This window comes from Lepus europaeus, chromosome 19 (genome assembly GCF_033115175.1).
Source record: "Lepus europaeus isolate LE1 chromosome 19, mLepTim1.pri, whole genome shotgun sequence".
In the NCBI taxonomy this organism is placed as follows: domain Eukaryota; kingdom Metazoa; phylum Chordata; class Mammalia; order Lagomorpha; family Leporidae; genus Lepus; species Lepus europaeus.
The window spans coordinates 11,015,015-11,038,692 of NC_084845.1; the positions used below are offsets into that span (position 1 = coordinate 11,015,015).

A 23,678-nucleotide genomic window follows, 5' to 3' on the forward strand; every position below is an offset into this window, starting at 1 on the left:
CCGCTGCACTCCTCCCCCGCCCCTCTGGACTGGCTGGGCTGGGCTGGGCTGGGCTGGGCTGCCAGACCTACGGCACCAGGCACACGCAAGGGCAGAGCAGAGGGAGCTGCGGCGGAGGCCCGGCAGTGCCGGGGGTGGTGGGAGCTGGACCCTGAGGTGAGGAGGAGCCAGACCCCGCTTCCCCGGGCCTGGGGGGGCTGTGGGGAAGGAGCTGAGCGGGGACTGGGAGGTGGGAACGCGGGGCGCTGTCCCTGGCGTGCAGAGGGAGAGTAGGTGGTTAGGAAGGTGGAGGGAGCTGGGGTTGCAGGGGGGCTTCCTAGGTGTGGGAAACAGGAGCAGCTGGGCCCTTGGGTGGGCAGCAGTTTGGGTCTGGGGTGTGGGAGACAGGCCTTGGGAGTCCCATTCTGCGCCCCCAAAGACCTCCGTGGCTCCCTCACAGCTCCTGCGGCCGCCCCCTCCCTTGACCGGGTCATGCGCTGCTCCAAGTGCCTTCTCTGCCTGTCAGCACTGCTCGCGCTCCTGGGCCTCAAAGTGTACATCGAGTGGACGTCCGAGGCCCGGCTCAGCAAGGCCTCCGCAGGACCCAGGGGCGCCCTGCCAGACCCCACCTCGGCCTGCCCCGAGCCCACCCTGCCTGCCAACCTCTCAGCCCGCCTGGGCCAGACTGGCCCGCCGCCCCCGGCTTACTGGAACCAGCAGCAGCGGCAGCTGAGGGCCCTGCCTGGTGGGGACAGCGTGGAGGCTGGGGGCTGCCAGGCATGGGGGGCTGCGGCAGCTGCCCAGATCCCCGACTTCACCTCCTACCCTGAGGACCTCCGCCGCTTCCTGCTGTCAGCGGCCTGCCGGAGCTTCCCGCGGTGGCTGCCCGAGGGTGGTGGCAGCCACGTGGCCGGCTGCTCGGCTGCGGACGTCCCCTACCTGCTGCTGGCTGTCAAGTCGGAGCCGGGGCGCTTCGCCGAGCGGCAGGCCGTGAGGGAGACCTGGGGCAGTCCAGCACCTGGGGTCCGACTGCTCTTCCTGCTGGGGTCCCCAGCGGGAGAGGGCAGGCCTGACCTAGGCTCGCTGGTGGCCTGGGAGAGCCGCCGCCACCGTGACCTGCTGCTCTGGGACTTCCTCGACGTCCCCTTCAACCGGACACTCAAAGACCTGCTGCTGCTGGCCTGGCTGGGCCGCCACTGCCCTGACGTGGCTTTTGTCCTGCAGGCCCAGGATGATGCCTTCGTGCACACCCCTGCCCTGCTGGGTCACCTGCAGGCCCTGCCGCCCTCCTGGGCCCGAAGCCTCTACCTGGGGGAGATCTTTACCCAGGCCAAGCCCCTCCGCAAGGCGGGAGGACCCTTCTACGTGCCTGGCTCCTTCTTTGAAGGTGACTACCCAGCCTACGCCAGCGGGGGTGGCTACGTCATTGCTGGGCGCCTGGCCCCCTGGCTGCTGCGGGCAGCTGCCCGTGTGGCGCCCTTCCCCTTTGATGACGTCTACACCGGCCTCTGCTTCCGTGCCCTGGGCCTGGTGCCCCGGGCCCACCCAGGCTTCCACACTGCCTGGCCCGCACACCGCGCCCTGGACTCCTGCGCCTTCCAGGACCTGCTGCTAGTGCAGCCTCTCAGCCCGCAGCACAGCATCGGGCTCTGGAGACACCTGCGTGCCCCGCAGCCGCAGTGCTGAGCCCACAGGGGTGCCCCTGGCCTGGGCCCCTCCTTCCAGGCCTTGACGGTTCTAGAACCGGGACAGCCTGAGGCTGCGCCGACTGCCGTGGTCTTTTTGTGTTTGATAAACACGCGCTCCCCACACGGAGGCCTGGGGTTGTCTTTGCATCTGCCGGGCTCTGGAGCGGCACAGGCACCCTGACCTTCATAGCGACCGGGCAGGGCCTCCTGGTCGCTTCGCTGGACAGACCGCAGGCTCCCTGTGGGGGAGCAGGCGCCGACTCTGGAGGCCCCCACCCCCTCTGCTGAGGCTGCCCCTCCAGCTTGTGCAAGCCTGGGGGAAGCTGGGGTGGAGAGGAAGTAGACGGCCCGTGGCCTTACTTACCGAGGGGCAGAGGCTCCCTCCCCCACCCCCCAGTTCTGGGCAACAGCAGCGCAGGGCCAGGGCCGAGGGCAGAGACAGTTTATTCACTCTGCTGCCCCCACACCCCGTCCAGAGGAGCTTCCCTCCTGGAGGCGCTCCTGGGAAGGCACCGTAAAGCAGGTAAGGGGGCTGCCAGGGCCTCATACCGTGGCAGACTGCCCCCTACGTGTAACAGACAGCCTGCAGGGGGCAGATATGGGGTGCGTAGCCACCCACATTCCAGTCTCAGGTGCCAGGAACCCAGGCCCGAAGGTTCCAACGGGAGCACCTGCTGGCTCCCCTGCCCCTCACAGGGGACTGCCCGCTGGGCGGCTGAGGGGCAGGGCCCAGGCCTCACTTGTCGAAGTGGTCCAGGGGGTAGTGCTCCCCGTAGGTCTGCAGGTGCCGGGCCAGGGACTCCTGCTGCTTGCGGAGCTGGGGGGGCATCTCTTGATACACGTCCGAGAAGAGCAGGCTGGGGCTGGGCTTCAGCTTCCGCTCGGCCTGCTCGAAGGCCTCCATCACCTGTGGAACCCAGGGTAGTGGGCGGCAGGCAGCCTCCCCAGACAGCCTGGTGCCTGGCAGGGACGCCGCGAGGTCACCTGTCCCAGCCCCTCACTTGACCCCCAGCCTCTGTCCCTGGGAGGGCGTGGCTTGTCGAGGATGATGGGCAGGGTGGGGCGTGCAGCTGCCTGACCCCAGGCTGTGCCCTGGGGTTCAGTAGACTGGGCTGAAGGGGGCAGCGAGCTGCCTGTGGCCAGGGCACCCCCAACTGCACATGGATTGTCACCTGACCCTCAAACCGCCTGTTGGAGTGGGCACCACCAGGACCCCTTCAGAGATCAGGAACGGAGGGCAGACAAGTGGCCCAGGACGTGCGCCAAGGACACGGACACAGCACTGGTGCCGCCCCGAGGCTCCCCGCTGCCCCCATCCCAGCCCTCGTCACCTTCTTGCGAGACTGCTTCCTCCAGGCCTTCTCCTGCTCCTCGTCCCACCAGCCGCGGCTCAGCAGGAAGTGCCGCAGCCGGGAGATGGGGTGGTCCTGCTTGTCCCAGTAATTGACCTCGTCCACTGAGCGGTACGCGGAGCTGTCGTCACTGGTGCTGTGGTGGCCGATCCTGCCCGGGGAGTGGGCCGGGGTCAGGAAGGGAAAGGGATGGCAGGGGTGGGAACGGAGGGAAGGGGGCCGCACTGGGGGGAGTCAAAGCCCTGGGGGCAGTGGCTGGGGAGGGGCGGGCACCTGTAGGTCATGGCCTCGATGAGGAAGGGCTGGTTCTCGGCCACTGCCCGCCGCCGGGCCTCCTTCGTGGCGTTGTACACGGCAAACACGTCGTTGCCGTCCACGCGGATTGACATGATGCCGTAGCCGGGGCCACGTGCCGCTGTGGGCACAGAGGGGTGGCTGCTCAGGCCCCGGGGCCCAGGTGAGAGGCAAGGAGGGAAGAAGGCCTGGGGCAGGGGCAAGGAGGGGACGCCAGTCCGTACCGATGCCATCCCCGCGGTACTGCTCGGAGGTGGGCGTGGAGATGGCGTAGCCATTGTTCCGGCAGAAGAAGATGATGGGACACTCAAGTGTGGCGGCGAAGTTGAAGCCTGCGTGGGCGTCCCCCTCGCTGGCTGCCCCCTCCCCGAAGTAGCAGATGACGACCCTGTTGGCGTTGGCCCGCTTGGCGGCGTAGGCTGCCCCCACCGCTGCGGGGGTGTGAGTGGGCGGTGAGCAGGAGTGGACACACGCATAAGGAGGGCACTCTGCGCGTGCGCACACACACACACACACACCCTGAGGACACTTGCCCTGGCCCAGCGCTCTGGGGCTGAGGCCGGCTGTGGTCTGGCTCTCCAGGGAAGAAGACCTGCTTCCCACCCCAGCACCTGCCCGCAGCCGACCCCTGCTCCACGCTCCCAACTCCAGCTCAGGCCAAACACTTGGGCATCACCCCCACTCCAAGCCCTCTGCCATTCCACGTATCAACTTCACCTTCAAAATACAGCCACTGCCACCCTCTCACCCATCCTGGTCCCCCAGCACCCTGGCCAAGCCACAGCCACGTTCTGAGTTCCGACACAGCCTCCTCCCTGGCCCCTGCAACCCTGAGCAGCCAGACCCTGCTCGAATGTCCACAGCACTATGTGGCTCTGGGAACACTCCTGAAACTCAAAGTCCCCTCCTAATCTGCGCGCTCTGCACCCTTCCCCCACCACCGCAGCCAGCCTTGGCCTCTGCCCACCCTGCCCCTGCCCAGCCGGCTCGCCCTGCTCCTCACACACTCACTCCCTGACGGCTCCGCTCTTGAATGTCACCCGCACCACCACCGCTTCCCACAGGGCTTGCGTCCCTAACCTCTGGACGCCCGTCTCTGCCCTGGGTGCTGGCCAGATCCATGCCACAATGCTCACTAGCCTGGCATGGCATCTGGCACAAGGTGGGCACCCAAATGGAAGGTTAGGCCAGGACTCAACCTGTCACTCTACTGCCACCTCCTCAGAAGGCTGCCTTGCTCTGCCCCAGGAGGCCTGCACTACTCCTGTCCCCGCCCAGACCACCACCCCAGGAGGCCTGCACTCCTGTCCCCGCCCAGACCACCACCCCAGGAGGCCTGCACTACTCCTGTCCCCGCCCAGACCACCACCCCAGGAGGCCTGCACTACTCCTGTGCCCGCCCAGACCACCACCCCAGGAGGCCTGCACTACTCCTGTGCGCGCCCAGACCACCACCCCAGGAGGCCTGCACTACTCCTGTGCCCGCCCAGACCACCACCCCAGGAGGCCTGCACTCCTGTCCCCGCCCAGACCACCACGAGCTCCTGGTGTGCGGGGCGCACCACTGGCCTCTGGGGCAGAGAGCTGCAGCTGCGAGCAGGCTGCAGGCCCCAGAGGACGGGAGAGGCCCGACCGCTTGGTCTCTGCTGTATGGTGCAAGCTGTCCCCTTTAATGGAGGGGCTTCAGGGCAGCTGCAGTAAGGCTGGGGAAGGAGGGAGGTACCGGGTTAGGGCAAGGACCAGGGCTCTGGGGTCGCCTGTTCTGAGTCCCTGATGTTCCCTCTACTGCAAGCGCACCCCTTGCAACACTTCTGTTTCCTGCTGTCAGCGGTGAGTGAGGGCCCCATCAGTCAGCACATGCCCGGACCCTGGCCGACACACGGGACCACGCAGTGCTCAAGACCCCAGCAGACGCTCGGGAACACAGCAGCTGGGTGGGGCAGACGCACGTCTGGGAGACCGTGAGCGTGGTTACACCAGCTCAGGGCTGCCGGACGCGGTAGGGACAAAGCCCTCTCCAGAAGGGTCCCGGCAAGAAGTGTCCGGAAAGCCTGGAGCAGAGCTGACTCTGTGGGTGGCACTGCCCAAAAGGCCACCTAGAAGGGAGAGGCGGGCGGAGGCTGGACAGGGCGTGGCACCAGGGCAGGCGTCCTCACCCTGAGGGATCTGCGTTGCCAGTGGAGAGGAGATGGTGACAAAGTGGCGCTCCTTGCAGCCATAGTGGACGGGCATCTGGCGCCCCTTGCCCAGGTCGCTCACGTTGCCATAGCACTGGGCCATGAACAGCTCCAGGGGGTAGTCCCGGTACATCAGCACACCTGGGCAGGGAGGAGGCCACGGTCAGCTGAGGGTGGGGACAACCAACCCAGAGACCTGGGAGAAGCCCCTTGCCTCCACTTCCCTGTCTATACAACAAGGGAGCAGGACTGGGCGGGGCAGGCAAATGCGCACGCTCACAGGGACCGGCAGGTGGCACAGACATGTGACGTGGGCAGGCTGGAAAGTGTGCACCTATGGAGAGGGAGGCCGATGCCTAGCTCCATCTGATTTCTCAAAAGAAAGAGGAAGTGGGCGTTCAGCCTAATGGTTAGGGCACCGGCAGCCGGCATCACAGCGCCGGGGTAGAGTCCCAGCTCCACTCCTGACTCCAGCTTCCTGCAAACGCGCACCCTGGAAGGCAGTGGCGATGGCCCAAGTCCTCGGATCCCCGGCTGTAGTGGGCATCCTGGGGAGTAAGCCAGCAGATCAGGGCCCTCTCTCAAGTGAGTGCAAATTTACAAAACGGCAGGTATCCAGCCGTTTTCTTCTTCTGATTTAATGACAAATTTCGAGAGCTTTAGGTGTTTTTAATCTATTCAGACGCTTACATGATCACGATGAGCCCAGTAAAAGCCAGGACCACTGACTCCCGCGCTGCCTGGAGCGGGCCCTCTCCTTCAAGCACAGCCTCTGGACGCCCACCTCACCTGCTCTGGGGAAGGGGCCCTGCCTGCTAAGACAGAGGGCGGGACGGAGTCCGCGACGTCCTGGGAGAAGCTGTGCCCCTCAGCGGCCTCCTGAAAAGGAGTGGCGTCCTCACACCACCGCTGAGGCGCCTCGGGCAGCAGCTGTGGGGCCCCAGTTTCCAGACCCCGTGTTCCTCGTCTTCACCGCAGGGCGCCCTCCAGGTGAATCATGAGGATCACATTACACAGCGGCACTTTTTTTTTTTTTTTTGGACAGGCAGTTAGACAGTGAGAGAGAGACAGAGAGAAAGGTCTTCCTTTTCCGTTGGTTCACCCCCCAAATGGCTGCTATGGCCGGCGCGCTGTGCCGATCTGAAGCCAGGAGCCAGGTGATTCCTCCTGGTCTTCCACCCGGGTACAGGGCCCAAAGACCTGTGCCATCCTCCACTGCCTTCCCAGGCCATAGCAGAGAGCTGGCCTGGAAGAGGAGCAACCGGGACAGAATCCAGTGCCCCAACCGGGACTAGAACCTGGGGTGCTGGCACCGCAGGCGGAGGATTAGCCTAGTGAGCCACGGCGCCAGCCCAGTGTCACGGTTTGTGATACACATCTTCCCTCAACAGCAATCGCAAGCATCAGCTCAGATCACAGAGCACGCGCTGATGAACGCTCAGATGACCCGAGGCAGACGGCACCCTCCGCGTCCTCAGCCGGGGAACGAGCGTCCCCACCCCAGCGAGGACGGAGTGGGGAGCCGGCACAATGCACTCACGCACACAAGCCAACACCAAGCTGGAGAAGGGGAAGTGGGGAGCATCTCTGCTCACCAGCTAACAGGGTAACGGCTCGGCTCAGGTCTGCCTACACCGCTGGCTTTGAGACTACGCACTTCCTGAGGAGTGGAGGTACTGTGAGTACCGTGAACACGCTTCAGAGTGGGCATGGAACATACTCACCCTGGGGGCCACCTACGCGGGGGCTGCCGGGTGAGCTTGGGGAAGGAGGCTCAATGGCCGCGTGTGCTGACCTGTACCGGTGGGCACCATCCCTGCTGCCTCCCAGGGCGCACATTAGAGGAAGCTGGATGGAGTGGAGCCACGCACTCCAGCACAGGACATGCGTGTCCCAGTGGAGACTTAACCTCTACTGTACCACACACCCACCCCGAGCCCGTCACCCCTTCCTGGCGCTGGGCTGCTCCTGGAAGAGCATGTGGGCTAACAAAAATGTGCAGGCGGACATACCTGCCTCCCGGTACTGGCCAAACACCAGGTCTGTGTCTTCCAGGGCGGCTGCACTCCCCACGTGCGTGCCCTCCTCACCATAGTTGGTCATGTAGAAGGAGATCCGGCCCTGGGGGAGGGCGAGGGGGTCTGGTTATGCTGAGCAATGACAGTCAGCCCAATCTGCCCGAGCCCTGCTGGCCCCGTTAACCAAGTGTCCTCCTGAAAGCCGGCCCTGGCCAGGCCCTGCTGGGGCTCCTGCCCCCAGGGAGCTGCCAAGTTAGAGCCTGGGCGATGAGGTCTCTGGGATGGGAGCCCAAGGAGGGACCTGTCCCAGCTGAAGGGCATCAGAGGACTGCCTAAAGTGAGCAAAGGCCAAGTGGATGGAGGGTCCCAGGCAGAGGCACAAGGCAGGCCACAGGCCAGAAAGGCTGGGAGTCAGGAGAGAGCAGGCAGGGTAATGCAGGGCACGCAGCATCTGTAACCACGCACAGTTCTCCAGGGAGCCCCGTGGTCAGTCTGGGGTTTTAAAAGCCTCTCGGGCTGCCTACGGGAAATGGATGGAGCCAGGAGGGTGGGCCTGGCTGGGAGCGGTGCCGGGGGAGAGGAGCAGAGGGCTGAGTGCAGGGAGCCCAGTCAGGGTGCTGGGGCACCCAGGGCAGCCCCCTGCTCCCACATCTCCCAACTGCACCCAAGTTCCCAGTCCCCCACGCAGGCAGAGCTGGCCTGGGACACAGCTTTAGCTTTGCTTTCGAGATGAGGGACCACTGCAGCCAATGCCCTGCCCTGCCCGCCCTTCTCCTGCTTGCACCCAGCCAAAAGCATGGACCAGTGGCTGCTTCCTGACAACGAGGGGCAACAAGTAGTTTGGAATCCAAGGCACCAACAGTGAGCAGGAGAGAGGAAGGGCCCGGGCTCTGATGAGTGCTTTCCAAGGCAGGACCCAGAGAGGCACAAGGTGGGTGGGAGGTGCAGGTCCACAGACTGGCAAAGGCTGGATGGCGGCACCCTGCTCTGCGAAATGGGCCCAGGGAGGAAGAGGAACAGGTCTGGGAGGAAGACACGATGTCAAGTTTGGACAGGCTGAGCGTGCTGCGGGGCACGCAGGGCGAGGCCAGGGGGCGCCCGGGCTCTGAGAAGCCTGGCTGGAGACCTGGGGAGCCGCAGGTGCATGGGAACCGACAGCAGCCAGGCCACGTGCAGGGGGAGCAGGGCAAGCCAGGGTGGTCCTGCAGGACCCCATGGCCAGCCCTCCTCAGGTTCAGCGGGGTTCCCTGTGGATTCCTGGCCTGGCTTTCTGGTTGTTGTGGGGGAAACTGATGAATAAGAGCTTTCTTCTAAGTGTGGAACCAATTAAAAGTTAATTGGCTTTCTAGTGCCAAGTGAGTGGGTGGAGGCTGGGTGCTGAAGGCCTGGCAGGGCTGTCAGGTGAGCACAGAGAGGGGCCTGAGACAGCCCCAGAGGAAACAGGACTTGAGCGAGTGGCAGAAGTGCCTGGCCCCTTCCTCTGCCAACAAGCTCACTCCAGGGCAGGGGGCCCCTGCCAGACGGAAAGACTACATTCCTGTCCCCTTGCAGCTAGCAGTGACCTCACTAGGTGGGACCCCCCGGAAAGTTCTATAGAAGTGGGGGTGGGACTTAGCCCCCTCTGATCTACCTTCTACTTCCTGCCTGGAATGAAACTAGAGGGAGCTCCATAAAGGTAGAAGCCAGCACCGGGGAGTGCACATGGCAGTGATGGGAAATGGGCATCCCATGCCCCACAGCGCTACTGCCAGCCCAGCCCCAGGCAACTCATTTCCAGGTTTCCCTTATCAGACAGGAGAGAGCATGAATCTGTTTGAGCTAGCGGTTGTGTTTGCTAGGGCTCCCCTCCGTGCTGCATGGGAAGGTGGTCTGTCACAACCAAACAGAACCCTAACAGCAGCTGAACCCTGAGTGACGGCACAGGGACCTTACTGAAGGCGTCCTGTCAGCCAAGCACCTACTATGCAGGGTCTCCCTGAATTCCAGGCCAACCCTACAGATGGGTTCTACTAGGACCCTCCCCACTTTTAACAGAATTTGAAGCAGGCTGGCACTGCCGTGCAGTGGGTTAAGCCACTGCCTATGACACCCACATTCTCCGTGAGCACTGGTTCTAAGTCTTGACTGCTCCACTTCCAATCCAGCTCCTTACAAATGTGCCTGGGAAAGCGATGGAAGATGACCCCAAGGGCCTGGGTCCCTGCCACCCGTGTGGGAGACCCGGATGGAGTTCCAGATTCCCGTCTTCCACCTGGCCCAGCCTTGGCTGTTGCAGCCATTTGAGGAGATGGAAGACCTCATTCTCTGTATCTCTCCCTGTCTGTAACTCTGCCTTTCAAATAAATAAATATTAAAACTTTCAAAATTCATTTATTTGAAAGGCAAAAAGACTCAGAGCACTCTCCCATCCATACCGGTTTTCTCCCAGATGGGCCAGGTCAAGCCAGGAGCCTGGAACTTGATCTGGGTCTCCCACGTGGGAAGCAGGGGTTCAACCACTGGAGCCATCACTGCTGCCCCCAGGGTCAGCACGAGCAGGAGGCTGGACTCGAACCCAGGCCCCCAGTGTGGGATGTGGGTGTTCCAGGCACAAACGGCTGCCTTGAGACCCACATTTTCACAGTGAAGAAATGTGAGGCAGAGACAAGAGACCGCACCTGTGTAGTCACAGCTGTGACTGGGTCGGAGCGCACAGGCAGGGGCGGCCTGGCTTGGCACTGAGACTGTGGGCAGGGGGGAAGAGCAGGAGCCCACCGTAGAATGGGAGACAGCGTGGTGAGGCTTGACCCTGTGGACAGTGGGTGCCCAGGGAAGTCTCTGGGTGGGGTGAGGACACCTCCCTACTTGGGGAAGCCACAGGAAGTATTCCTGTGAGTGGGAGAGTCAGGAGTGGGCTGCCCGCCTGCATCCACTCAGTTGTGTCCTGCTGCCCAGGGGCCTCGCACCTCAGTAGGAGTCACTAAGGGGCTTGATCACCCAGGGACCTGATGCGAACGCAGACTTCCAGGCCCACCCCCTATTTCATGTCCACAGGAGGGTTGGCATCTGAGGGCTGCCTGCCCAACACCCTTTCCCTTTCCAACAGGAACCCTGCCCCGGCTCTTAGTCTGTGTGGCCTGGGAGCCGTGGCCTCTACTCCTCCACCCTCGGCTCCTGGGTGTGGCATGGGTCCTGAGCCTGGCCAGCGAGCATCAGCCGGGGGCCTTCTGCAGGACCCTAAGGGACTGTTCTGTTTCCACTGCCGCACAGAGCGGTAACCACAAGGCTGGCAGCGTCACAGGACCTAACATCACCGTCAGTCTTCAGGGCGACCTGAGGCAGGTTCAGGCAAGATGGAAGCAGTGGGGGTTGGGGGGTGGACCAAACAACTCTCCCAGGGCCAGAACCTCAGTCTTACAGACCTGCTCAGGGCCCACACAGAGCCTTTTTTCTCCACCACCTCTCCCTGAGCCGAGGGCAACCAGGGACCATCACCACCTGGAGACAAGGGAAGCCAAAGCAAAGAGGAGAGGGAAAGGCCCGAGAGCACCTCCTGAGCCCTCTGGATGCAGCCACACCTCAAGGCAGGGCCCTGTGGCCTCGAAGTTATGTAAGTCAGCAAATCCCCCTGTGGACCTTGGATTGCCCAGGCCCATGTGCCCCTGGGACCAAGACTTCTAAGGATCAGAGGACATCTGGCACGGGCCTCACTGCTCCGTGGGTCCTCCGGGTTTGTCAGGACTGTGAGCTGCAGAGAGCGAGGGCTGGAGGCTTCCACTCCTGCCCTTCCTGCACCTGAAGCCTCCAGCCAGGCCCACAGCCATGTCCTCATGACAGGGTCACCCTCTGCCCTTGGGCAGGACCCCTGGCCACACTCCCATACTCTTCTTCCAGAGTCCCATGAGCATAGCGAGAATGCCAAGGACCCCTCTTCCCTTCCCCGGCTCCCCACACATGAGGATCTCTATCCTCTTCCCTAAACACAGCTGGAACGACCACAGGGGACTGACTCCTCCGCAGGCGGCCACGCACCTGCCGCTGGGACTCATACAGGATGCGGTCCATGGTGTTGAGCAGCGTCATGCTCTGGTAGAACTTCAGCACCTTCTCCTGGGGCAGCTGCAGGTGGAGGCACACAGATAAGGGCCTGTTGGGATCACAGGGGACACAGGCAAGGGGCCCGGGCACGGGGGGCACGGGGAGGTGAAAAGGCAGCCGCTCACATGGGGGTCCTCGCTGGGGTTGATGATCTGGCCCTGCCGGTCCATGACGCGGTAGATGGGGATGCCCGAGATGACATTGGGCTGGATGAACTCGAGCTTGTCTATGAACTCTGCCGAGGCCCCGGGGAACTGGGGCTTGTCGTCCAGGGAGGAGAACTGCTGCTGCTGCTGCCGCCTGGGGAGCTGCTGGGGAGAGGGCGGGGACGCCATGTCAGCAGTGGCACTGAGGCTCCAGGGATGCAACCTGGCAGCGGGATGGCATGTGAGCAAGCCAACAGGGCAGCAGGCGATGCTGGGGCCTGACCCCCCAGCCTGAACCCCAGCTCCACCACGGTCTCCACCTTCAGGTTAACGACTTCCAGGTCTGTTCCTCCCCTGAAAATTGGGGAGAAAACAGGCGCACCCTTCCCACAGGGTTGTCGTGAAGATCACTGACTAAAAAGCGTCGAGCAGCTCCCTGGTAGCTATGAGGGACTTCAAATGGGTCATGGAGGGCCCAGCTTTGTGGTACAGTGGGTTAAGCAGCTACCTGCGATGGACAACATCCCTTATAAGTGCCGGTCTGAGTCCTGGCTGTTCTGCTTCTGATCCAGCTCCCTGCTAATGCACCTGGGAAAGGCAGCAGGTGATGGCTCAAGAGCTTGGGCCCCGCCACCCATGTGGGAGACCCAGATGGGGTTCGAGGCTCCTTGGTGCTGCAGCCACTGGGGGAGTGAACCAGCGGATGGAAGATCTGTCTCTTGCTCTTTTTCTGCATTGCTCTGCCTTTCAAAATAAATAAATAAAATGTTTGTGGGACTAGAAAGTTTATTTGGCTGCAGAAGAAATTTGAAATCCATGCATAAAGGAGAGGTCTTTGGGGCCAGCGCTGTGGCGTAGCAGGTAGGGCTGTCGCCTGAAGTGCTGGCTTCCCATATGGGCACTGGTTCGAATCCTGGCTGCTCCATTTCTGATCCAGCTCTCTGCTGTGGCCTGGGGAAGCAGAAAAAGATGGCCCAAGTGGTTGGACCCCTGCATCCATGTGGGAGACCCAGAAGAAGCTCCTGGCTCCTGGCACCTGGCTTCAGATTGGCCCAGCTCCGGCTGTTGCAGCCATTTGGGAAGTGAACAATCGTATGGAAGACCTCTCTCTAACTCCACCTTTCAAATAAATAATATTTTTTATTTTTTAAAGAGGTCTTCAAAAATTAATGGAAAAATGCATTTATGTACAGATTTCAAAAAAATGTTATACCAAGATAAACTTAGCTTTTTGTTTACCTGAGAGGCAAGCAGACGACACATGTCCATCTGCTAGTTTGCTCCCCTCACAGTGGCCAGGGCTAGAGCCAGGAGCTGGGACCTCAGTCAAGGTCTCTGTGAAGATGGCAGGACTCATAATACTTGAGCCATCACTCTGCCTCCCAGAATCTGCAGTGACAGGAAGCTGGAGCAGCCGAGTTCCGATCCCCTCCGGAAAGACACAGTAAATGACCCGCCCTCTGCATGTGCACACGCAGCCCCTCCCAGGCTGTACACTGGAGAACCTTCCTGGAAACGTCACGAGGCTTAAACGAGCTCACGCATGGGAAAAGCTCAGCAGCGCCCCTGAGTCAGGCAGTGAATGGTCAGAACCTCACTGGCTGCGCCCACCTCCCCACCCCCCCCTACCCCCCTCCACCCTGTCCCCAGGCCTCCTCCTCAGGGCTCCAGTACCCTCTGCTCCCAGCCCCGGCTGAGTCACTCAGCAAATATTTGAGCACCTGCTTTGTTCTGGTCTTGTGCAGGGTTCTGGGAACCTGAGGCAGGCTGGACACGTGTCCTTGCTGACCAAGTGATGATGAGAGGAGGCAGGGGGAGTCTGGAGAGGGGCGCTCCTGGCAAGGCATGGTGTTGCCTTGGTGGGAACTTTCCGGAAGGAGCTGAGTGGCTGTGGAGGCCCTTGGGGGCGTCACTTCCTCAGAGCAGAGGCAAGGCTGGGAAGGCCCGGGGGACTTGGGGAGGCCGACAGACTCGCCAGAAGGGAGAGCAATTAGAGTTCTCTGCCTGAGCCAGGCAGCCTTGACCGGGTGGCAGCACTGTAAGAGCAGTCTTACGTGTGCCAGGCCGCGTGCTGCACGCACAGCCTCACCGAGTCCCCTGGGCGTCTGTGAGGCCAGCTTGTCCACTGCTGCACGGCCTTGACAAGGAAACCGAGGCATGGGAAGTACAAGAGCCTGCACTAGGACACACAGCTAGAAACAAAAATCCTGGCAGGGCTGGGCTGAGGTTCACGCCCGAACCCTCGCTCCAACTGCGCCTGGTCCTCACACACCTGCACCTTTGCCACAGCTGCCCCCATGGGTGGGAGACTGTGGCTCAGCTTCCAGTGGGAGCCAAGTAGGGTGGCGTTTGCTGCAAGCTGCCTCTCCCCACCTCCGACTGCGCTGAGCGAGCCGTCCAGGGCTCTAGAAGAGATGAGGCGCTTGTGGCTACAAGGAAATCACACTCCGACGGCGGAGCAAGTTGAGGCCTGACACCACCACGCAGACTCCCCTCCCTGGGCGAGGGGAACCGTCGGCCTTTTGCTTCCCCTTCTGGGGCTCGGCACAGCCAGGCCTTTCCATTGTCCACTATTCCTTTGTTCTGTGCGTGTCGCCAACGTGCGCCCCAGTCCCCTGCCAAAAAGGCAAGGACAGCGCCCAGGTGGCTTGCACAGCAGGCACTCACCACATCGGGCGGACGAGCACCGAGGTCTGCTGCCTCCAGGGCCGGAACGACCTGACCCTAGATCTAAAGGCCACGGTGGCTCTGCCCAAGACCTGCCTCTGGGCTTCCTCACCCGCCCAAGGCTGCACAGGGCTGGCAGAGACGTTGCCGCGATAACACATGGGGCCCCAAGAGGACACAGCAGGGGGCAGCAAGGGTCAGGACAGGGTCTAAGGGCTCAGACCCAGCCAGGTGTCAGGACAGGGGGCACAGAGGACAGGCCTCTGACCAGGGGGCACCTCCATGCACCCTAAGCAGGGCCAGGGCTGTGCCCTCCTCCCCCTACTTTCCTGGGCCTGTCGAGTCGACAGGGTTCCTGTACCCAGGATTACTGCACTGATCCTAGAAGGGCTCAGCACAGAGCCTCGCCCACAGAACGTGCTTCCTATGGCAGAGGAAGGGCGTGACTCCACCCAATTTTTCTTGTTTTTGGAAAGACTGAGGGGTTTGTGGCAGCTTTCAATGGCAGAGACCCCACAGATCTAATAAGCCCTGAAGCCACATGCTCTCCACAGGCAGGAAACCACCACCTGCCTGTCTGCTCCGCGGTACTGGGATGGACCTGCGCAGTCATTCCCCGAGGCATCAGGGTCAAGGGCACCTGCCTCCTGACTGTGGACCAGAACTCCCAGAGCCCTGGTTTCCTCCTGTGGACTCCGGGGGTGGCACGAGTGCGATTAAACAAGGCGATGCGTGTAAATGGATCGGCCGGCACCTAACAGACAGGAGAAGCTGGCAGGTGTTATTTGGTGCCTGTTCTTGTCAAACAGGCAGACACAGAAGACTGGTTCCAAGTCAGGCCCGGAACTGAAGGCTAGAGATGGGAGGGGGTGGGGGTTAGCAAACAGGAGCACAAGGCTGCCACCCAGAGGGCAACCTCAGAAAAGGCGGGGGCAGGGACTCCAGGGCTACACTGCCTGTGTCTGACCCTGGTTCTGTCCCTTCCCAGCCGCGTCATGCTAAGCAGGAACCAGACTCCCGGAACCTGCGTCCTCTTGTGGAGAGGCGGGAGAAGCCCCTGCCGCAGGCTGGGAGGACTGGGTCATCGGCCAGCAGCAGAGCGAGCACTAGGAAGAGCATCCTGGAAAAAGGGGTGTTGAACCAAGGCCTCCCGGGCAGGCAGGGGTGAGCCGGGCGCAGGCTGTGGCTAACACCTCAGCCTGGGGGACACAAAAGACCTAGGAGAGAACGGCCTGGTGCCTGGGGCTCCTCGGACCACAGCTGCAGCATGTGAGCCCTGCACCCAGGTGCTGTGCAAGGCACGTTCCTGACACCCACGTGCTCATTGACGCCGTGCAGCCCAGGGAGGCGAGCACTGTCACGGCAGCTGCACAGAGGTGGTATCTGAGGCTCAGAGAGGTTAGCGGTTAGTCCGAGGCCACGCAGACCATGAGTGGGGACGGCAGCCAGGCAGCAGGAAGAGAGGTGAGGTCGAGTCTGGGTGGTGCCAGTCTACTCCGAGTGCCCTACTCGGAGCTCAGCTGGGCCACCCAGGCCTGCCCTCTGCTAAGCTCTGACTCTGCCCCACCACAGCAGAGCGGAGCCTCCCCTTCCTGGGAGCGCCGGTGTGATGATTCATCAAGCTATCAGGGCCTCGGGGACCCAGGGGCTTTCTCAGAACTGAAGATGGAAAGGGCAAGGAGGACAGCTCATCTTTCCCTGAATCCAACCCAACCGGCCCCACATTAAAGCCCCAGGGACCGCGCAGCTCCGCAGCTCCAGCTCTTCCCGATGCTTGGGAAGTGCACTAAGTGCTTCCTAAGCACGACCTGCTTTTCAAGTTCCTTACTTGTTTATTTGAGGAGGGAGGAGAAGGGAGAGAGAGCGCCTGCTCCAACCACTGGTTCATTTCTCAAATGCCCGCCAACACAGCTGGGGGCAGGGTCAAAGCTGGGAACTCCCATCCAGGTCTCCCACGTGGGTGGCAGGGACCCAAACACTTAAGCCATCACTGCTGCCTCGGGGTCCACATGAGCAGGGAGCTGGAATCAGGAGCCGGAGCAGGGACTCGAGCCCAGATAATTCAGATGTGGGACGCAGGGGTCTGACCCGCTGGGCCAGATGCCCAGCCCAGAACCACCTTCTTCAACGCTCACAGGGCTAAGAACGCCCCCTGCTGCAGCTTTGCAGGTGCAGCCCTGGTGTTTGGGGTCTAGAAAGCGTCTCTAGCAGTGACACGTCAGCCCAGACAACCACACACCCGCAAAGGCCTGCAGCGGCAGGAAGCACATTCCACATTCAATAGACAAGGGGCCAGTGCTGTGGCGCAGCAGGCTAAGCCACCACCTATGATGCCGGTATCCCATACGAGCACTGGGTCAAGTTCCAGCTGTTCTGCTTCTACTCCAGCTCCCTGCTAATGTGCTTGGGAAGGCAGCCCAAGAACCCCTTGTCATCCCCCATCAGAGTCCTGGATGGAGTCTGGCTCCTGGCCTCAGCCTGGCCCAGACCCAGCCACTGCGGACATTTGGGGAACGAAACAGTGGATGAAGATCTCTCCCTCACTTCCTTTCTCTCTCTTTTTTATTTTAAGATTTATTTATTTATTTGAAAGTCAGAGTTACACAGAGAAGAAGGAGAGGCAGAGAGAGAGAGAGGTCTTCCATCCTCTGGGTCACTCCCCAGTTGGCCGCAACAGCTGGAGCCGCGCCAATCCGAAGCCAGGAGTTTCTTTTTTTTTTTTTTTTTTTAATTTTTGACAGGCAGAGTGGACAGTGAGAGAGAGAGACAGAGAGAAAGGTCTTCCTTTGCCGTTGGTTCACCCTCCAATGGCCGCCGCCGCCAGCGCACCGCACTGATCCGAAGGCAGGAGCCAGGTGCTTCTCCTGGTCTCCCATGGGGTGCAGGGCCCAAGCACTTGTGCCATCCTCCACTGCACTCCCGGGCCACAGCAGAGAGCTGGCCTGGAAGAGGGGCAGCCGGGACAGAATCCAGCACCCCGACCGGGACTAGAACCCGGTGTGCCGGTGCCGCTAGGCGGAGGATTAGCCTGTTGAGCCACGGCGCCGGCCCCGAAGCCAGGAGTTTCTTCCGGGCAGGGGCCCAAGGACTTGGGCCATCTTCTACTGCTTTCCCAGGCCACAACAGAGAGCTGGATTGAAAGTGGAGCAGCTGGGACTGAAACTGGTGCCTATATGGGGTGCCGCCACTGCACGCGGTGGCTTCACCTGCTACACCACAGCATCGGCTCCCCTCTCTTTCAAATAAATAAGTAAATCTCTATTTTGAAGAAAGTCCAGGCTACTCCACATTTCCAATCCATCTGCCTGCTAATGCATCCTAGAAGGTAGCAGAAGATGGTTCAAGTGTTGTGTCCCTGTCACCTACGTGGGAGACCCAGATCGAGTTCCAGCTCCTGGCTTCAGCCTGGTACAGCCTCTACTGTTATGGGCGTTTGGGGAGTAAATCAATAGATGGAGGATCCTTCTTTCCCTCTGTGTCCTCTGCCTTTCAAGGAGATGAAATAAACATTGGAAAAAGGAGAAATGATCAATCTGCTCTTTGTTCTTTGTTTTTGCTTTCTCTAGCCTCCCCTCCCCTTTTTAAAAGATTTAGTTATTTATTTGAGAGGCAGAGTTATAGACAGAGGGAATGAAAGAGAAAGGTCTTCCATCCATTCGTTTACTCCCCAAATGGCTGCAAAGGCCGGAGCTGGGCAGATCCAAAGCCAGGAGCCAGGAGCTTCTTTGGGGTCTCCCATGCAGATGCAGGGGCACAAGCACTTGGGCCATCTTCCACTGCTTTCCAAGGAGCATAAGCAGCGAGCTGTATCAGAAGTGGACCAGGGGCCGGCGCTGTGGCATAGCAGGTAAAGCCGCTGCCTGCAGTGCCGGCATCCCATATGGGTGCCGGTTGGAGTCCCAGCTGCTCCACTTTCGATCCAGCTCTCTGCTATGAGCTGGGAAAGCAGTAGGAAATGGCTGAAGTTGTTAGGTCCCAGCACCCACGTGGGAGACCCAGAAGCAGCTCCGGGCTCTTGGCTTCGGATCGGCCCAGCTCTGACCATTGCAGCCATTTGGGGAGTGAATCAGTGGATGAAAGATGCACCCCCACCCCCTCACGACTACTTTTCAAATAAGTGAATAAATCTTTAAAAAAAAAAAAGAAAAGAAAGAAAGAGCAAGAAGTGAAACAGCCAGGACTCAAACCAGCGCCCATATGGGATGCCAGTGCCACAGGCAGAGGCTTAACCCACTACGCCACAGTGCCGGCCCCTTCAGCCCTTTTCTGCCAGTAAAACCAAACTCCCGTTGCTCAGCTCATTGGATCAAAACTCTATCTTATGTAATGAAGTGCTGCCCAGATTCTAGAATCATAAGCAAATTAAGCCAATTAAGGTTCTAAAGTTACATTTGCTGTAATTTTTAAAAAGATTTATTTATTTATAGGAAAGGCAGAGTTAGAGAGAAGAGGGGAGGGAGGGAGGGAGGAAAAGAGGGAGAAAGATATCTTCCATCCACTGGTTCACTCCCCAGATGGCCACAATGGTCAGGGCTGGGCCAGGCTGAAACCAGGAGCTTCTTCCTGGTCTCCCACATGGTGGTAGGGGCCCAAGCACTTGGGCCATCTTCCACTGCATTTTAGGCACATCAGCAAGAAGCTGGATTTGAAGTGGAGCAGCCAGGACACAAACCGGCACCCATATAGGATGTTGGCACTGCAGGCTGTAGTTTAACCTGCTGCACCACAGTGCAGACCCCAATTTGCTATAATTTCATCATTTTTCTTTGAAAGAAAAAAAGAGACAGATCTTCCATCCACTGGTTCACTCCCCAAATGCCCACAATAGCCAGAGCTGGGACAGGTTGAAGCCAGGAGCCAGGAACTCAATCTAGGTCTCCCACGTAGGTGGCAGGGACACAATCACTCGAATCATCATCTGCTGGGCTTCAGCAGGAAACTAGAATCCGGAGCAGAGTTGGGACTCAAACCCAAGCAGTCTGATATGGGATGCAGGCATCCCAAGCAGCATCTTAACCACTATACCAAATTCTCACCAACAGTTTGTCTTTTTTTTTTTTTTTTTTTTTTTTTTGACAGGCAGAGTGGAGAGAGAGAGAGAGAGAAAGAGAGAGAGAGGTCTTCCTTTTGCCATTGGTTCACCCTCCAATGGCCGCTGCGGCTGGCGCACTGCGGCCCGCACAACACGCTGATCCGAAGGCAGGAGCCAGGTGCTTCTCCTGGTCTCCCATGGGGTGCAGGGCCCAAGCACTTGGGTCATCCTCCACTGCACTCCCAGGCCACAGCAGAGAGCTGGACTGGAAGAGGGGCAACCGGGACTAGAACCCGGCGCCCCGACCAGGACTAGACCCCGGGGGCCAGCACTGCAGGCGGAGGATTAGCCTATTGAGCCGCGCGCTGGCCTAACAGTTTGTCTTTTCACACAAGGAACAGAAAGATAGCCAGTACAGTGGGGGTGCTTGTTCTAGCAGTTAACAGGCTGCTTGAGACTCTACATCCCACTTTAGGGTGCCTGAGTCTCCCACATGGATGGCAGAGGCCCAAACACTTGGCCCGTCTTCCACTGCTTTCTCAGGCACATTAGCTGGGAGCTGGATTGGAAGTGGAGCAATAGGGGCTAGAACTGGGGCTATGATAACGGATGCTGGCATGGTAGGCAGCAGCTTAACCCACTGTGCCACATCCCAGTGCCCCTGGCTCCACTCCTAGTCCAGCTTCCTGTTAATGCAGACCCTGGGAGGTAGCAGGAAATGGCTCAGGTACGTGGGTCCCAGCCACACACACAGGAGACCTAGATTAAGTCTGGGCTCCTGGCTCTGGCCTTGCTCAGCCCTGGCTGTTGTGGATATTTGTGGAATAAGCCAGCAGATGGAAGATCTCTCACTATTTGTACGCCTACCTCTACCTCTGTGTCTTTCAAATAAAAATAAATATGTAAATTAAATAATTCATGAAAAGGAGGAAGAAAGAAGACACAACCAGTGGGGCTGAGGTGCAGAGGGAAGGGCATCTTGGGGCCTGAAGCCAGCTCCTCCCAAGCTAGCTTCCAATCCAGCCAGACAGCGTGGGCTGAGTGGCTCAGACACTGGTGGGGCACACCAGGGCGGGACCAAGCTGAATACTGTGAAGCCTAGGAGCCTGGTACTGCGCGTTGGAGTCCAGAGCTCCACACGAGATCTTACGTCTCTGACCCTCAGTTTCCCCAATGGTACTACTGCACAGGCCTTGCCATGTGGCTCTATTAAATGAATAATGAACGTGAGCTGGCATTGTAAGTCAGAAAGAGATCTGTGATGTGAAAAGAGGCTGGGTTTCTTAAGACACTAGCTAAGAGAGGGACAAACGCACATGATTAGGTCAGTAAAGACTGTCTCCATTCATCCCACAACCCACAGGCACCTGCCACTCACAGATGCTGTGCAAGGTTCTGCAGCCCCAGAGAGGCTGCCCCAACAGCCAGGTGAAAAAATCGCACTACTGGTCACCAGTGTAGGCTCAGGTCTAGGTGCCTTTGATCTCCAGCAGAGCAGAACCATCCTCACCCCACTTGCTAGGGTCAGAGTGGTGAAATGGGGTGGCCAAGTCCCACCCTGGAGTGGCGGCTAAGAAACTGCCGCCCGACTCCCTGACGACTTTAGTCTCCATCCTCCTCTTCTGAGCACTAAAATATCTGCCAAGGTAGCAGTGGGAGGAAGTGTGGTAGAAATCAGGAAAACATCTCCAGGGCAGCAGGGTATGCTGGGAAAAGGGCAGAGGGAGGCGGGGCAAGAAGGCAGCAACAAACAAGGCAGCCTCATCACCCTCGCAATGCTCCTGGTCCCACTACCCCATCCAAGCCTCCCATCACAACACACTCTCCCCTTAACCCCAAGGCACTATCTTTATTCCCACCTCCATAAAACTGTGTCATCAACCATGTAAGGCCACTTAAACTCACTGAGGTAGAATAATATTAAAACTTAGCTGGTTTGAGTCCCGGCTGCTCCACTTCCGATCCAGCTCTGCTGTGACCTGGGAAAGCGGTAGAAAATGGCCCAAGTCGGCCGGCGCCGTGGCACACCGGGTTCTAGTCCCGGTTGGGGCTCCGGATTCTATCCCGGTTGCCCCTCTTCCAGTCCAGCTCTCTGCTATGGCCCGGGAGGGCAGTGGAGGATGGCCCAAGTGCTTGGGCCCTGCACCCGCATGGGAGACCAGGAGAAGCACCTGGCTACTGGCTTCGGATCAGCACGATGTGCCGGCCACAGCGGCCATTGGAGGGTGAACCAACGGCAAAAAGGAAGACCTTTCTCTCTGTCTCTCTCTCTCACTATCCACTCTGCCTGTCAATAAATAAATAAATAAATAAATGAAAATGGCCCAAGTCCTTGGGCCCCTGCACCAGTGTGGGAGACCTGGAAGAAGCTCCTGGCTTTCAATCAGCTCAGCTCTGGCCATTGCGGCCATTTGGGGAGTGAACCAACGGATGGAAGACCCCCTCCCCACCCCGTAACTCACCCTTTAAAATAATAAAATAAATAAAAATAAACCTTCAAAAAAAAGAGAAAACAACTTAGGGGGCAAGCATTTGGCAGAGCAAAGACACTTTTTGGGACTCACACGTTCCATAACAGAGTGACTGAGTCCGAGTCCTGGCTCTATTTCCAATTCTACCTTTATGCTAATGTGCACCCTGTGAGTCGGCAGGTTATGGCTCAAGTACTTGGGATAGGGCTGCAGGGCTCCTAGCTTCGTCCTGGCCCAGCCCTGGCTGTTGCAGGAATTTGAAGAGTGAACCAACATATGGAAGATCCTTCTATCTCTACCTTTCAAATAAAATGAAAATAAGTAAATAGGGGCCAGCATTGTGGCACAGGGTTGACGCCCTGGCCTGAAGCACCGGCATCCCATATGGGCGCCGGTTCGAGACCCGGCTGCTCCACTTCCAATCCGGCTCTCTGCTATGGCTTGGGAAAGCAGAAGATGGCCCAGGTCCTTGGGCCCTGTACCTATGTGGGAGATCCGGAAGAAGCTCCTGGCTCCTGGCTTCGGATCAGCACAGCTCCGGTTGGTCGTTGCAGCCAACTGGAGAATGAACCATCAGATGGAAGACCCCCCTCCCCCACCTCTCCTCTCTCTGTGTAACTCTTTCAAATAAATAAGTAAATCTTTTAAAAAAAGAAAATAAATAAAAGATTAAAACAGGTTCTTTAGTCACACCAGCTACTTTTTTTTTTAAGAGATTTTTTATTTATTTGACAGAGTTACAGACAGTGAGAGGGAGAGACAGAGAGAAAGGTCTTCCTTCCGTTGGTTCACCCCCCACAAATGGCTGCCACGGCTGGAGCTACGCCGACCCGAAGCCAGAAGCCAGGTGCTTCCTCCTGGTCTCCCATGTGGGTGCAGGGCCCAAGCACTTGGGCCATCCTCCACTGCCTTCCCGGGCCACAGCAGAGAGCTGGACTGGAAGAAGAGCAACTGGGACTAGAACCCGGTGCCCATATGGGATGCCGGCGCCACAGGCGAAGGATTAACCAAGTGAGCCATGGCGTAGGCCCACCAGCTACATTTTTAAAAAATTTTGGCCAGCGCCGTGGCTCAACAGGCTAATCCTCCGCCTTGCAGTGCCGGCACACCGGGTTCTAGTCCCGGTCGGGGCACCAGATTCTGTCCTGGTTGCCCCTCTTCCAGGCCAGCTCTCTGCTATGGCCCGGGAGGGCAGTGGAGGATGGCCCAAGTGCTTGGGCCCTGCACCCCATGAGAGACCAGGAGAAGTACCTGGCTCCTGGCTTCAGATCAGCACGGTGCGCCGGCAGCAGCGCACCGGCCGTGGCAGCCATTGGAGGGTGAACCAACAGCAAAGGAAGACCTTTCTCTCTCTCTCACTGTCCACTCTGCCTCTCAAAAAAAAAAAAAAAATTTTTTTTTTGACAGGCAGAGTTATAGACAGTGAGAGAGAGAGAAAGGTCTTTCTTTGCCGTTGGTTCACTCCCCAAATGGCCGCCACGGCTGGCGCTGCGCCGATCCGAAGCCAGGAGCCAGGTGCTTCCTCCTGGTCTCCCACGTGGGTGCAGGGCCCAAGCACTTGGGCCAACCTCCACTGCCTTCCCGGGCCACAGCAGAGAGCTGGACTCGAAGAGGAGCAACCGGGACAGAATCTGGTGCCCCGACTAGAGACTAGAACCTGGGGTGCCGGCACCGCAGGCGGAGGATTAGCCAAGTGAGCTACGGCTCAAGCCCCCTACATTTTTTTTTAAAAAAGATTTTATTTATTTATTTATTTGAGAGGTAGAGTCACAAAGAG

The 23,678-nt window shown here is 59.4% G+C and overlaps 2 protein-coding genes across 3 annotated transcripts in view; one reads left to right on the top strand and one right to left on the bottom strand.

Annotated features, from left to right (window-relative positions):
• B3GNT8 (UDP-GlcNAc:betaGal beta-1,3-N-acetylglucosaminyltransferase 8) lies at nt 1-2,100 on the top strand. The gene is made up of 2 exons (XM_062176265.1): nt 1-156; nt 440-2,100. The coding sequence occupies exon 2, from the start codon at nt 472-474 to the stop codon at nt 1,663-1,665; it is 1,194 nt and encodes a 397-aa protein (XP_062032249.1). The 5' UTR covers nt 1-156; nt 440-471; the 3' UTR covers nt 1,666-2,100.
• The window catches only part of BCKDHA (branched chain keto acid dehydrogenase E1 subunit alpha), a 26,617-nt gene continuing 5,032 nt past the window's right edge, over nt 2,094-23,678 (bottom strand). The window contains exons 2-9 of one of the 2 annotated variants that reach the window (XM_062176264.1): nt 11,711-11,893; nt 11,520-11,606; nt 7,503-7,611; nt 5,470-5,631; nt 3,538-3,744; nt 3,293-3,434; nt 2,999-3,170; nt 2,094-2,574 (exon numbers count right to left, since the gene is read on the bottom strand). In XM_062176264.1, coding sequence (XP_062032248.1) covers nt 2,404-2,574; nt 2,999-3,170; nt 3,293-3,434; nt 3,538-3,744; nt 5,470-5,631; nt 7,503-7,611; nt 11,520-11,606; nt 11,711-11,893 — 1,233 coding nt within the window. In that variant the 3' untranslated portion in view covers nt 2,094-2,403. Of the gene's footprint in view, nt 2,575-2,998; nt 3,171-3,292; nt 3,435-3,537; nt 3,745-5,469; nt 5,632-7,502; nt 7,612-11,519; nt 11,607-11,710; nt 11,897-23,678 lie in introns of both variants that reach the window. The other variant, XM_062176262.1, reaches the window with a different exon arrangement.

What these genes read in the sequence shown, in the direction of transcription:
- B3GNT8 (XM_062176265.1), top strand. Translation starts at nt 472, where the DNA reads ATGCGCTGCTCCAAGTGCCTTCTCTGCCTGTCAGCACTGCTCGCGCTC.